Genomic DNA, 15,626 nt, shown 5'->3' on the forward strand with positions numbered 1-15,626 from the left:
AGAGAGACAGAGAGAGAGAGAGAGAGAGAGAGAGACAGAGACAGAGACAGAGACAGAGACAGAGACAGAGACAGAGGGAGAGACTGCATGTATGTGTAAATTTGTACCATCTGTGTACATGTCCTGCTGAAGCCAGAAGACTGTGTCAGATAGCCTGGAACTGGAGCTAAAGGTGATGTGAGCTGTCTATGTGTGTCTAGCAATTGCTCTTAACCACAGAGTCATCTCTCCCACCCTACTGATCTCATCTTTAATTCCTTTTCTTGGTTCTTAGCTCACTGTTAACACACTTGTGGCTACTGTGCTCCCTGAATGGTTCAGAAATATTAAGGGGAACTTACCAGAGATGACCACTCAGACACAGTATATAGCCAATTAAAAGTCTTTATTTTATCTAGCAGTCTGGGACCCTACTCGAGAGTTTGGGGATCTGGGTGCAGTCTCCAGAACACTGGGTTTGTATTGGCAGAGACTGTGTCTTGGCCTCTGACTCAGCAGCTGCATGGGTCTTTGCAGAAGTAAACAGCTCGAAGCAAGCAGTTTTAGTAGAAAATAAGATAAGCGGTTCACTGGAGGGGGTTCCGCACAAACAAACAGATTTAACAAAGGCTAAGATTAAGTTGGCTAGGACTTCCTGACCTTTGGTTCCTAGAACAGAGTTGGGTAGTTTTCCATGGCAAGATCCGATTCTAGTTAAACTAGAGATGGACTCAGCAAGAATACAAGGTAGAGGAAATTCCTCACTGACTTGCCCTGTAACTAAGTTCTGTTAAAATCTAAAAGTGAAAAAAAAATTAGAAATTATAAAATTAAAGCAGCCAGTGGTAAAAAAGTTTGTGTCTGTGCACACTCCCTCAACTTATTCTCAGACTCACGTGTGGGACTGGCAAACCATCAAGCACTTGGAAGGAATATTAGAGCTGTAAGCGTAGGTAGAAATTCCAGGGAAGAAAACTACTTTAGAACATTTATGAATAAGTGGATACCACGTTTTCAAAAAATATGTAATATATATGAGTACCAATAGGGGGGAAAATTATACCCAAGGCTGATTCTAACTGCCCATCAATTGCTCTTCTAAGTTTCTACAATGTTGCAATCTATCTTTCTTGGCCAACACATTAAAAGCACTGTTGAATTTAAACATAAAATAGATAAATACAGCAAATAGCATAGTAACTAGACATATTAAGAGTAATTTGATAAACTGCAAAGTTGATTTGAAATTAACAAGGAATACTTCAATTAGATTCTAACCCTCTCCTGACCTTCCAGCCCCTAAAAAAAGGTTACAGAAAGAACATATTCAATTTGTAGTGCATTATTTTGAACAGAAAAGAGTGTAAGTTTTTTATAAGTTTATTTTACAAACTGATAAATTAACTCAACCACAAAGAAAATATTAACAAAATTTTAAATTAGACTCTATAGACCACATTCCAGAACAGTCTGAGCTTAATAACAAAATGTTCCACTAAAGATAACTTCATAACATAGGAAACAGGTTCTCTTAAATAACATAGAGAGGAAGTTGTGAATCCAATATAAGCAATATTTTTTTAAATTACAAAAAAAATAGCACCAAGGGATGTAGTTTTTATTAAAAGAAACTGGAGGGCCTAATATATTGTTATTCCTAAAAGCTCATACAAATAAATTAGAAATGCAAGGTTCAAATAAAATAATTAAGTATCAGCGGGGCAGTGGTGGCTCACACCTTTGATCCCAGCACTTGGGAGGCAGAGGCAGGCACATTTTTTTAGTTCAAGGACAGACTAGTCTACAGAGTGAGTTCCAGGACAGGCAGGGTCACACAGAGAAACCCTGTCTCAAAAAAACTAACTAACTAACTAACTAAATAAGTAATACCTGAAATATTTCAACCAAACTGTAAAAATCTGAAATACTTAAAACAACTCAGAAAAAGGAGTTTTTGAGCACGGAGAATGGTGAGGATGGTAGAAGCTTCTGAAGCCAAGAAAGACAACAGGCTTTCAATTGTTACTTTTTAAGAGAAAGACAACAGGCTTTCAATTGTTACTTTTTAAGAGAAAGACAACAGGCTTTCAATTGTTACTTTTTAAGAGAAAGACAACAGGCTTTCAATTGTTACTTTTTAAGAGAAAGACAACAGGCTTTCAATTGTTACTTTTTAAGAGAAAAGACAACAGGCTTTCAATTGTTACTTTTTAAGAGAAAGACAACAGGCTTTCAATTGTTACTTTTTAAGAGAAAGACAACAGGCTTTCAATTGTTACTTTTTAAGAGAAAGACAACAGGCTTTCAATTGTTACTTTTTAAGAGAAAAGACAACAGGCTTTCAATTGTTACTTTTTAAGAGAAAAGACAACAGGCTTTCAATTGTTACTTTTTAAGAGAAAAGACAACAGGCTTTCAATTGTTACTTTTTAAGAGAAAGACAACAGGCTTTCAATTGTTACTTTTTAAGAGAAAGACAACAGGCTTTCAATTGTTACTTTTTAAGAGAAAAGACAACAGGCTTTCAATTGTTACTTTTTAAGAGAAAAGACAACAGGCTTTCAATTGTTACTTTTTAAGAGAAAAGACAACAGGCTTTCAATTGTTACTTTTTAAGAGAAAAGACAACAGGCTTTCAATTGTTACTTTTTAAGAGAAAGACAACAGGCTTTCAATTGTTACTTTTTAAGAGAAAAGACAACAGGCTTTCAATTGTTACTTTTTAAGAGAAAAGACAACAGGCTTTCAATTGTTACTTTTTAAGAGAAAAGACAACAGGCTTTCAATTGTTACTTTTTAAGAGAAAAGACAACAGGCTTTCAATTGTTACTTTTTAAGAGAAAGACAACAGGCTTTCAATTGTTACTTTTTAAGAGAAAAGACAACAGGCTTTCAATTGTTACTTTTTAAGAGAAAAGACAACAGGCTTTCAATTGTTACTTTTTAAGAGAAAGACAACAGGCTTTCAATTGTTACTTTTTAAGAGAAAAGACAACAGGCTTTCAATTGTTACTTTTTAAGAGAAAGACAACAGGCTTTCAATTGTTACTTTTTAAGAGAAAGACAACAGGCTTTCAATTGTTACTTTTTAAGAGAAAGACAACAGGCTTTCAATTGTTACTTTTTAAGAGAAAGACAACAGGCTTTCAATTGTTACTTTTTAAGAGAAAAGACAACAGGCTTTCAATTGTTACTTTTTAAGAGAAAGACAACAGGCTTTCAATTGTTACTTTTTAAGAGAAAGACAACAGGCTTTCAATTGTTACTTTTTAAGAGAAAAGACAACAGGCTTTCAATTGTTACTTTTTAAGAGAAAAGACAACAGGCTTTCAATTGTTACTTTTTAAGAGAAAGACAACAGGCTTTCAATTGTTACTTTTTAAGAGAAAAGACAACAGGCTTTCAATTGTTACTTTTTAAGAGAAAGACAACAGGCTTTCAATTGTTACTTTTTAAGAGAAAGACAACAGGCTTTCAATTGTTACTTTTTAAGAGAAAGACAACAGGCTTTCAATTGTTACTTTTTAAGAGAAAGACAACAGGCTTTCAATTGTTACTTTTTAAGAGAAAAGACAACAGGCTTTCAATTGTTACTTTTTAAGAGAAAGACAACAGGCTTTCAATTGTTACTTTTTAAGAGAAAAGACAACAGGCTTTCAATTGTTACTTTTTAAGAGAAAGACAACAGGCTTTCAATTGTTACTTTTTAAGAGAAAGACAACAGGCTTTCAATTGTTACTTTTTAAGAGAAAAGACAACAGGCTTTCAATTGTTACTTTTTAAGAGAAAAGACAACAGGCTTTCAATTGTTACTTTTTAAGAGAAAGACAACAGGCTTTCAATTGTTACTTTTTAAGAGAAAAGACAACAGGCTTTCAATTGTTACTTTTTAAGAGAAAAGACAACAGGCTTTCAATTGTTACTTTTTAAGAGAAAGACAACAGGCTTTCAATTGTTACTTTTTAAGAGAAAAGACAACAGGCTTTCAATTGTTACTTTTTAAGAGAAAAGACAACAGGCTTTCAATTGTTACTTTTTAAGAGAAAAGACAACAGGCTTTCAATTGTTACTTTTTAAGAGAAAAGACAACAGGCTTTCAATTGTTACTTTTTAAGAGAAAAGACAACAGGCTTTCAATTGTTACTTTTTAAGAGAAAAGACAACAGGCTTTCAATTGTTACTTTTTAAGAGAAAGACAACAGGCTTTCAATTGTTACTTTTTAAGAGAAAGACAACAGGCTTTCAATTGTTACTTTTTAAGAGAAAGACAACAGGCTTTCAATTGTTACTTTTTAAGAGAAAAGACAACAGGCTTTCAATTGTTACTTTTTAAGAGAAAAGACAACAGGCTTTCAATTGTTACTTTTTAAGAGAAAGACAACAGGCTTTCAATTGTTACTTTTTAAGAGAAAAGACAACAGGCTTTCAATTGTTACTTTTTAAGAGAAAAGACAACAGGCTTTCAATTGTTACTTTTTAAGAGAAAAGACAACAGGCTTTCAATTGTTACTTTTTAAGAGAAAAGACAACAGGCTTTCAATTGTTACTTTTTAAGAGAAAAGACAACAGGCTTTCAATTGTTACTTTTTAAGAGAAAAGACAACAGGCTTTCAATTGTTACTTTTTAAGAGAAAGACAACAGGCTTTCAATTGTTACTTTTTAAGAGAAAGACAACAGGCTTTCAATTGTTACTTTTTAAGAGAAAGACAACAGGCTTTCAATTGTTACTTTTTAAGAGAAAAGACAACAGGCTTTCAATTGTTACTTTTTAAGAGAAAGACAACAGGCTTTCAATTGTTACTTTTTAAGAGAAAGACAACAGGCTTTCAATTGTTACTTTTTAAGAGAAAAGACAACAGGCTTTCAATTGTTACTTTTTAAGAGAAAAGACAACAGGCTTTCAATTGTTACTTTTTAAGAGAAAAGACAACAGGCTTTCAATTGTTACTTTTTAAGAGAAAAGACAACAGGCTTTCAATTGTTACTTTTTAAGAGAAAAGACAACAGGCTTTCAATTGTTACTTTTTAAGAGAAATGAATGTATTTTTCGGGAAGATACATGTTCAAAAATTTTATTATGACATTGTTTATAGTGGTGAAGAATGATAATGCTGAAATACCCAGAGATAAACTCAAATGTGCAATAATAAGGAAATTGTTAAATAGATTTATTATTGATCTTTAGCACTGTACAATTATTTTCTGTAAGTTAATTCAATTGCTTGAATGAGAAGATCTTCATAATATAATTGAAAGAATGAAAGTATTTTATTAGGAATGAAAATAAGAATGAGGAGAAGTGTATTGAACATGTTACCATTTAATGGGCATAACCTGTGTGTGTTTGCATGTGTGCATGTCCCGTGTGCATGTATGTGTGCACGAGTGTGTGTGTATCATCAAGAAATTATTGTTTTCCTTGTATGGAAACATGCAAGGAAATGGCACATCCCTTCTAAATATTTCACATAATAATTTATTTAAAACCTCAGGGTCTCTCATTCAACCAAAAGTTTTCCCATTTGTCTAGGCTGACTGCCAGTGTACACTAGGTACTTCTCCGTACCTGCCCAGTGCTATAATAACAGCAGGCATCACTACTCCTGGCTTTTTGCATGGGGGAGGGGCTGTGGAGTACAATTCAGGATCTCATGCTTACATGGCAAGCACTTTACTTAGTAAGCCACCTCTCCAGCCCTTTTGTAGGGCTTCCTAATTTTAACATGAGCTCTAAAGTTCTATCTATCTATCTATCTATCTATCTATCTATCTATCTATCTATCTATCTATCTACTTATCTATCTATCAAGCCTGTATCATCTATCTACGCATTCACCTTAAGGATATGGAGGCGGAACACATAAATCCCTCTGTCCTTTCAATTACTACGGAAATTCAATGTTTAAATTCACCATGGCATTAATTGAGGAAGGGATCTGATTCTGAAAAGGAAAAGCCTTTCTCCATTTGTAAAAGATGACTGTCTTGACCTTCATTTCTGCCACTATAAGCCAGCTGGCTTTGCTCTGGTCTCTTCTTGTAAAGATGTAGTTCTGCCATTTCAGAATTCACTTGGTCGAATTTATCTTTTCCTCCTGGCATTGCTTATAACAATAAAAGGAAGCCAACCTAAACTGCAAAGCTTTGAAAATAAAACGATGACACACAGCTTTGCTGTCCTGTTGCCCAATGTTGTTAAGTTTTTTTCACACACGGTCTTATTTGTTAAGTAGTTTGGGGTCAACTTTTACAACTTCTCTCTTAGGCTGGATGACTTTGTCTAAAAGTGAACAGTATAGAGTAAGAGCTACCAAATTTATCCTTTGTTAATGTTAATATTAATCCTGTAAAAATCTGCTCCTGGCAAACCTGATTCTAAAAGCTGGAGAGCAAAGTAGTATACTCTCAATTGACATTTAATAATACTTGTAGGAGATCTCTTGTTGACGAGACAACCAAACCTCAGATAGCTTGTTGCCTCTGTTCCAAGAGAGCAGAGAGATTAATTGCACATGGCTTTAAGAAATATTTACAAATAAGCAAAGTAATAAATTTGACTAGCAACACTCTTTTTATTCTGCTCTGGGGAGGAGCTGCTGAGGCTGTAAATTATTCACAATAAAGAATTTCCCAAGAAGTGCAAATGAGTTGTCATTAAGAATGTGTTGAAGTATTGCAGGCAGAGAGGACAGAAAGACATAAAGATACTGTGGAGAAAAGGGATCTGGACAACTTGGTTGTCAAATGTTTTAAGACAGTGAGCAACCAGAGGAATAAAGGGTTAGTAAGTTCAGACACACGGGGATCATAGGAGTTTGCCCCAAATGATAAAAAACAAACAAACAAACAAAAAGACAACTCAGTAAGGCGTTTTAAACAGGGGAGTTACTTGATAAAGGAAAAATGTGCAGTGGTGAGGATTCCTGGGGTACACTAGTGATCAGATGAGAAAGTGGCTGGGAGAGACAGGAGCTGAAAATATGAGGCGAGACACTGAGGTTCTTGTCTTGTGCATCAGTTCAAAGAATACTTTGTGATAATAGGAGGTAGTTGCTGTGAGTAACAGGAAGAAGTGATGATGGTACATTGGACAAGAAGCATGATCAGCTAAGGGCATTCTGTGGCCCATGGGAAAATCTTACTCTTGGTGGAATGAATGCTTCTCTAAACTGTTGCTTCAAAAGCCCAGGCTGATGCAATACACGTAGATAGTGAAGTGGGAGTGAAATCATAATACAGATTAGCTCAGCAATTCACAACTCAGCAGCTTCCAGTCTGCACAACTCACTTGCAAAACCTGTTTCTCTTCTTTTGTATTTGACTGAATTAATCATTAGAGAAGCCTCACTTTCTTAGCTGCATTCTAACATTCGAATGTAAAACCTCATTTCTTCATTTGGGTTTATAGCTGCCAGCAGTGAACCCACGAAAAAAAAAAACACTTACTTTTCTAAGCTTCTGTTTCCTTATCTATCAACAGAAGCAGTAAATTCTGAGAGATTACCCTCAGATTGACCTAAAAGGTGGCTATATTATATACAACTAAATCTATTAAAATATCAAGAATATTTCTTTAAAATGTCTTATGCTCAGGATTCCATCAAATTCAAGGATAATCATATATTTCTTGTACATTATTTGAATAAAACTAGAGTATTCCCATACTTCATAGTAAAAAATGAGGCTATCAATCCAGAACTAACAGGGAGTGTACTTTCTGTGATCTTCCATTCTTAGATACATGCTGTGGTCTTATAACCACTTGCTGCTTCAGCATCTCTGCTGTCTTCTGAGCAAGGACACACAATTTTGAGATAGCTTCCTTCACAGGATGTCAGGTAGAAAGTTATTATAGCTAAGCTATTTTCACAGTACGTTATTCATGTGTTTATGGGAGTTACATGAAATCAACACTGCTGCTGGTCATATAAAAACAAGATTATGAACCACATGGTGATGCTATTTAACAGTGATAGTAAACAACTCTCTTTTTTGGTTTTTAAGATGAAGTCTGAGTTGTAACTCAGAGTAGCTATGATCTCTTGATCTTTTAGTCTCAGCCTCTCAAGTAATGGCATTCTAGTTCTGGGATACTATAGTCAACACACTGCATTCCAAGACAGTTCTTCTTTAAAAAGGGAGGATTACTGTAACATAGTATAGTATATCAATCATGTTAATAGTGTAACAGCTTTGTCAAATTTGAATCTACCATGGTTTTTCATTGTAGCAAAATACCATACAGAGTCATTGGTCTAGATCAGAGGTTTTTAGCCTGTGGGTCATGAACCTTTTGGGGTTCAATGACCTTTTCATAAAGGCTACACATTATGTATCCCGCATATCATATATCTGCATTATAATTCATAATAGTAATAAAATGCAAAACAATAGCAAAAATAACTTTATGGTTGGGGGGTCACCACAACATGAGGAATTTTAAAAAGTCAAAGTGCTAGGAAGATTGAAAATATCTGGCTAGGTAAACAAGGCTTTTATGATTATACTCCATGATGTTTGCCAACAACTCGACGGCGCTCATCTCAGGATACATCACTACTGTGAAGAGACACACTACTGGCTTTGAAAAAAGTATGTCATCTAGCACCTTCATTTTACTGTTATTGATAGGAGGATACTGCAAAGATTTGAAAACTACAGAGCTTCTCTCAGCACTTGGGTGGGGCTTAGCTGTAGGGAATGGTGGGGCAGGTGTGTCTAGGTGTCTGGAAACTCCAATACTGCCCTGAGCCAGTGTTTTTTCAGGTTCTTCTTTCAATAATCTGAAGAACAAACTTCATGGACCATAGGGGATGGGGTTTAGAGAGAAGTTTGTTAGAGATTTATAGGTAGGAGAGAAGAAAACGGAGATGGAGAAGTGTGGTTCCTAGGACATAGAGTACCATGGAACTGCTAGTTTACTGAGGCTTAAAGGGCTTATGACAGAAACAGAAGTGAGACATGAGAAGGGAGTTTAACTGGTCAGGCCCATTGGCACAACCAGGTGTACAGGGGCTTTTTGTAAGTTTCAGTCAGCAGTCACGTAGTCATGTAATTAAGTGCAGCCTTTAGGCATAAGTGCTCACTGTGAAGATGAAGACACAAAAACCAGAAGTCTCTTCTGGCCTCTACCAAAGACATTCTCAGAGTTGATGCTTGGGGTTTGTCTAGTTCTATTTCATGTTATTGCCGTTATTGTTAAATAAATAGTTATTTTCTTAAAAACAGCAACAAGAGCAAAAACAATTGCCAATCATAGTAGAATGAGCATTATCTTGGAGTTTTCATGAAACTGAACATGGCAGCACTCCTTTGATTCTAGATCTTGGGAAGCAGAGGCAGGCAGATGTCTATGAGTAGCAGGTCATCCTGGTTTACATAGTGAGTATGAGTTCGAGGCCACCCAAGACTACATAGTGAGATCTTATCAAAAGAAAGAAGGGGCTGGGGGAAGCAAAGGCACCCTGAGCTATGAGAAGAGTTTGGGAAATAATGCAACAATACAATTAATGGACCAGGCAGCATTACAAAGATAGCCTTCACTAACTGCAGGTTCAGATCAGGTTCATAACTTTCTCCTTCTGCCTTCCTTTCTTTCATCCATTTCATGGAGGAAATGAATGGAAAGATATTGGCTGAACTTTGTGATAAATCTTGACTTACAAAATTAATACAGTCCTATGGTGGAAAAGCACGATGTGTGGAAGAAAAGTCAATCATTATCATTAGAAGGAAACACACAAATGCAGCAGGATGAGGAGTTTTGAAGAGGTGTGTAGCAATAAGGATAGAAACAAAGTACCAAACCCAGACAGGGCATTATAACACTCTAACAAACTGTTGTCTCTTTTTATCTTGTTGAGGATAATTTTGAACCGGTCTCCCCAGCATGACCTGCACAGTGGCCACACACAGTCAGTCCATTTCTTTTTACAAGTACCTACTGTGGTTGTGCTCACTTCAAGACTCCAGAATCCATCTTAGATTCTTATTCAGGCCCGTCACTGAAAGTACAGCTCCCACGTCAGAAATTGACCATTTCTGCCCAAGTCGCACTTCTGTATGGGCTGTCCTGGAACCCAAATTCCTTGCTGGACTGACTCTGATTACCTCCAACTTCTCCTTATGTGCACCTCTCATCCCCAATTCTAAGCCGTACCTTCTTTGCTGCCTTGTCTTGATTCTGTCTATACATATTCCCTTCTCACTTTTACTTTTCTAGACATTAATCTCAAGAAAGTTGTTTAAGCCTCAGATTTACTAAGAATAAGATCGAATTTCAAAATAGCTACTGAGTAGAATTATACCATACCTATTATATAGGAAGGCTTGTGTTTATTGCCTTGGTGCTATTTATTAAATAGGATGGTATATTGCCTTAATAAAATTTAATACACTGACTAAAAAGCAATTATTATTCTTATCATCAATGCCAGAACTATTTGTAACAACAAATCCCACATGCAGAGTTGATATGTCCCATGTTCTCTCTGCCTCTAAGTTCTTTTATTTTGATGTGAATTCAAGTATGGTGCTTTTCACATTTATTCACAAGGCAGACTGTGGAATCATGATGCCAAATATCATTATATCATTCATTCTTTTAACAAATATGTGGCGAATTAGTTGTATGTTAGGAATTATTTTGGAAACTAGGGTTTAGAGATCTAATGACAGGGGAAAGATGTCCAATAGATATTTATACAGTGTGATGGTTTGTATATGCTCAACCGAGGGAGTGGCACTATTAGAAGATGTGGCCTTGTTGGAGTAGGTGTGTTACCGTGTGTGGGCTTTTAGACCCTCATCTTAGCTGTCTGGGGGTTAATATTCTGATAGCAGCCTTCGGATGAAGATGTAGAACTCTCAGCTTCTCCTGCCCCATACTTGCCTGGATGCTGCCATGGTCCCACCTTGGTGATAATGGACTAAACCTCTGAACCTGTAAGCCATCCCCAATTAAATGTTGTTCTTATAAAAGTTGCCTTGGTCATGGTGTCTGTTCATAGCAGTAAAACCCTAACTAAGGTATATAGTGACAGTCTTAGTAGATACCTCACTGGGTAAAAGTCCTTGCCACCAAGCCTAAATATGTAAGTTTGAACCTGGGACTCATTCGGTAGAAGGCTGGAATTTACTCCATACTATGTGTATCTCCTACATATACAAAATCAATATATAAGTGCAATGAAAAAAAAGCTTAAGAGAGAAGAAAAATGGTTCTAAAACCATAAATATACACAGTGGCAAATGTGTGTGATACCTGAAGTTATCTGTTATTGACTCACTTAGTCACTGTAAAACCAGCTGAGATATAATTACATACACCTTATAAATTAAAGAAAAAGGGGGAAGGAGGAGAAAGAAGAGGAAGAAGAAGAGGAGAAATAAAAGAAGAAGAAGAAGGAGGGGGAGGAGGAGAAGGAGAAGAAGGAGAAGAAGGAGGAGGAAGAGAAGAAGAAGAAGGAGGAGGAGAAGAAGGAGAAGGAGAAGGAGAAGGAGAAGGAGAAGGAGAAGGAGAAGAAGAAGAAGAAGAAGAAGAAGAAGAAGAAGAAGAAGAAGAAGAAGAAGAAGAAGAAGAAGAAGAAGAAGAAGAAAGGCAAAAGACAGTAACAGATCTACAGATTGTGCCACAGCCAGACTTCAAGTCTGAGAAAGTTCCTGAAGATGCTCCCTAAACTTCAAATTGATTTTGTATCATCTAAAAGACTGTTAAAAAATACACTGCTGAAAAGAAATGCTGGAATTTACTTCAACATTCTCTGGTTTGGCAGAGGTATAAGGTAAAACTCAGAAACTTGCATAACTTAGTTTATAAACTGGCACTGGAATTACACTTCCTGAGCCACACTATACAGTACCATCTCGGAGGCCCAAGGACAAGTGTGTATTGCTTAGAAACTCATATTATCTTATATCACTCAACATATACTAAACTTTGGGGCGTGCAACTTGCACATGTTTCTTGCTGATTCTCCCTAACTGGCAATGACATTTGACAAGTGATTCAACTCTCTAAATCTCCATTTCCTAATATCAGGATGCATTCATTAATCCAAAGTGACCCACAATCTTTGCCATTGACTTTAGAAAGGCTGCTTTAATTTCTTTTTAACAAGTAAGTGTTCTACTTTGATTATGTCCATCAAAGGAATTCCCAGATCCCACGTTTAGCTCTAAGATATGGATCATTTAGTAAAATGTTTCAACAACGACAAACTGTAGAAATTTAGGAAAGTGATGCTATCTGTAATGGGGCCTTTAAAAGAAAATGCTAGCTTAATTATACAATGTCAATTCTTAATCCTATAAAGGCTTTTGAGATCTAGAAGGTGTCAGCTCCTCCCCATTTAGCTCTTGTAGCCTAGTTTCATATGAAAGAACACTCTAGCCCCTTAGTTATCAAGAAGGACCCCTATCAAAGTGTGCCTTCAGGCTTAGAAGCCTGAGTGTTTTTAAAGCAGAATTCAGAGACAGAAGTGGTTTGTTCTTCAACCACATTGCTTCCTCGGACTGCATGTACTCAGTGGAAAAAAAAAAAAAAAAGTCTGCACATAAATATCTGTGATCTGTGGGATGGGGTTTAAAAAGAAACAAAGTGCACAAGCCTACTAGGTCAAAGAGGCTCATCAAGTCTGCCTGGTTCATCTCTGTATTCTCAGATTAGCTCAGAATGATCATGATCCCAGCCAACAACAGCCAGGCAACTCAAAACAGCTCTCACAAGAGCAGGATGCTTCGCTAAAGATTACTACTTAACAATTGCAGGCAAGAAGACTGACAGAGGAGGCAAGGTTCAACTATGCTCCCTTCAGCTCGCCCTTGGGAAAGCCTGACACAGGAGCTCAGAAGACCACTTCATCCTGAGCAAGCTACTTCCTCTTTCTCTAATTCTTGCTTTCATTCTGAAAACAGAAGGGCTTGAGCAATGTGATCACAATGTGATCACCCCAGTCACCCGCAACCCCCACCCCATTCAACTTAATCCTAATAAAGTTCCAGGGAGGGAAAACAAAACAGATTCACCCAACCTGTAAAGGTTCACTACAATTGAAATCTTCGGGTAAACAGGCAGACCGGAAACCAAAGAAAACCCTGAAGATAAAAAGCTAGATTTGGTAAATGGAACAGAAATTCTCAAGACTATCTTAGGTTAGCTAGTAAAGTTTTTCCACGGAGTCAGAAATGCAGGAAAGTGCACCAAAAACAAGAGAAAGAGAATTAGCCTCAGTAGACTTTAAGACTCTTGTCAACCCTGTATTGCACAGGGTAGATTCTATTTTAATCACACTGGCATTACAAAACACCGCTACAGAGTTCTCAGCTTTGGCGTTCCTTGAAAGGCAGAGGTCCCCAAAGGCCACTTTCCTTCTTCCTCCTAGTGGTGCCTGTCCCCACCCTACACTGTCACTAACTAACTTCCTCAGGCCACCTCGTGCTGCCTCACCTAGTCACACCCTGTCCCTCCCTACATCTCAGTCACTCCACGCCCCCGTCCTCACAGCCTCGCCGCTCCTCCCCCACCTCATTCTGTTCTCACCACCCTGTAACCCCGCCCCGCGGACCCTGGGTTTCCGGGCTCTTGGGTATTTTAAGGCGGGAGCCACTAGGGTCGCCTGACTGCCATCGAGTGGTGTTCCAGTTGAACTTGCTTTCTCTGCCATCTGCTCCGCGGGCGCCGTCAGCATGGGTCCCTGGACCCACTCCTTGCGCGCCGTCCTGCTGCTGGTGCTTTTGGGAGTCTGCACCGTGCGCTCCGACACTCCTGCCAACTGCACCTACCCTGATCTGCTGGGCACCTGGGTGTTCCAGGTGGGCCCTAGAAGTTCCCGAAGCGACATTAACTGCTCGGTGATGGGTAAGCGGCTTCCCAGGGTCCCGAGTTGTCCTTTTCTGTCCCTGAGTCCTTGCCTTGGGGCCGGCGTTTCTGGGTGACTGGAGAGTTAAGAGCTGACGAACGGCCCCTTGGGGGATCAGAGCCAGGGCCGCTAAGTTGAATTTGAGCTGCTGAGAACTTCTAACTTTACACTTATTTTCCTGATTATCTCACAACTCATGTTCAAGGAAACGCGCCCCTGGTTTTTTACTTGTTTTATTTGCTTTGATTTCTTAGAAGCGAGTGGAGAACTGCTTTCTTGACCCTTCACTCAGGTCTGACAGGTTCTTGTTTTTAAAATTCAGAGTCTTGACTGCTGAGCTCAGACTCTAGGAGTTAGCCTTTTTTTTTTTTTCTTTTTTTTTTTTTTTCTTTTTTTTTTCTTTTTCTTTCTAATGGGGGCGCTCCTTCTTTCCCTGTGAGGTAGTGGGAAGAGACCACTTCAAACTGGGCCTGTTTTATCTGCTACTTTCCTTGACATTTCTGGACGCCTTGTTTAAGGAATTTCGAGAGATATACAAAAGCTTTTTCCTGTCTCTTTTGTCACATTTTACAGTAGTGTTTGGATATGACGGAAGCAAACGCAATGCCTAACACTTGGCTCTCAGTGAGTATGTAGTAAATGAAGACTGGGGCATTCCACGTGCCTCGGATATAGGAAAACAGTAGTACAGATAAGAAGAGTGACACTTATGGTCTCCCCAGTCAGAGTTGCACAGAGAAACTCAACTCTGAACTGTAGTTTTCTTGTGAGTAGAATAAATGCTGTCATATATCCCACCTCCCCTGCCTCCAACAAGGAGTCATTTACTAAATTCCAGGTGACTGGGTTTAGCTTAATCCTGGGTGGTGTCTACAATTGTTTCTTTTCTAAATTTGAGCATGGAGATGAGGCAGAAGGGAGAGAAAAGGTTTGCATCGCCTTATCATATGAAGTCTCTGATAAGTTATTCCTTCACGGTAAAATGAGCTAATTCAAGCCAGATCAGGGACCTATCTACCTATCTGTCTGTCTATCTATCTATCTATCTATCTATCTATCTATATCTCAGGTTTATTTGGAAACTGCTTTTGGCAGGGGAGGCAAGATCACAGATCAGGGAAACAGCCTTGGGAAGGGAGACAGAGGAGAAGGGGAAGAGATTGAAAGTTCCCATGGAGAGAAGGTCTGAAGATAGAAAGGACAAGAGGCCGGGCAGTGGTGGCACACACCTTTAATCCCAGCACTTGGGAGGCAGAGGCAGGCGGATTTCTGAGTTCAAAGCCAGCCTCGTCTACAGAGTGAGTTCCAGGACAGCCAGGGCTACTCAGAGAACCCTGTCTCGAAAAACCAAAAAAAAAGGAAGGACAAGAGACCAAAATGACTGGATTATATAGGGAAGAGCCTCTGGTGGAAGGGCAGCCCAACCCTTAGGCTGGAAAGTTCAAGGTTTGGTACACCAGGTAGGGACATAGGGATACTGGAAGAACCTGAAGGTCAGGCCTGCCTTGATGTGTAAAATATGCACTTAAGCCCCTGGGGTGGGGGTGGGGGGGGCTTGCTGAAATCCAACAGTCTCCATCTAGCTTGTTAATCTGAAAGAAAGACAGAGACAGACAGAGAGAGAGAGAGAGAGAGAGACTAATGTGTAAAACTCTAAGATGGACACAGCTGAACAGCTGAATAGCCTCTACCTATAAATCTACTTTTGACTCTAATCCAACAGTTAAAGACACACAGAAGCAGAGCAGTGGTGGCACACGCTTTTAATCCCAGTACTTAGGAGGCAG

The 15,626-nt window shown here is 38.3% G+C and overlaps 1 protein-coding gene across 3 annotated transcripts in view; it reads left to right on the plus strand.

The window, feature by feature from the left end:
* Positions 1–13,487: 13,487 nt before the first annotated feature.
* The window catches only part of Ctsc (cathepsin C), a 37,838-nt gene continuing 35,699 nt past the window's right edge, over positions 13,488–15,626 (plus strand). For 2 of the 3 annotated variants that reach the window (NM_009982.5, NM_001311790.1), the window contains exon 1: positions 13,549–13,838. In NM_009982.5, the coding sequence (NP_034112.3) occupies positions 13,667–13,838 (172 nt within the window). In that variant the 5' untranslated portion in view covers positions 13,549–13,666. Of the gene's footprint in view, positions 13,839–15,626 lie in introns of all 3 variants that reach the window. The other variant, XM_006507320.4, reaches the window with a different exon arrangement.

The sequence above is a fragment of the Mus musculus genome, chromosome 7, assembly GCF_000001635.26.
Source record: "Mus musculus strain C57BL/6J chromosome 7, GRCm38.p6 C57BL/6J".
Classification (NCBI taxonomy): Eukaryota; Metazoa; Chordata; class Mammalia; order Rodentia; family Muridae; genus Mus; species Mus musculus.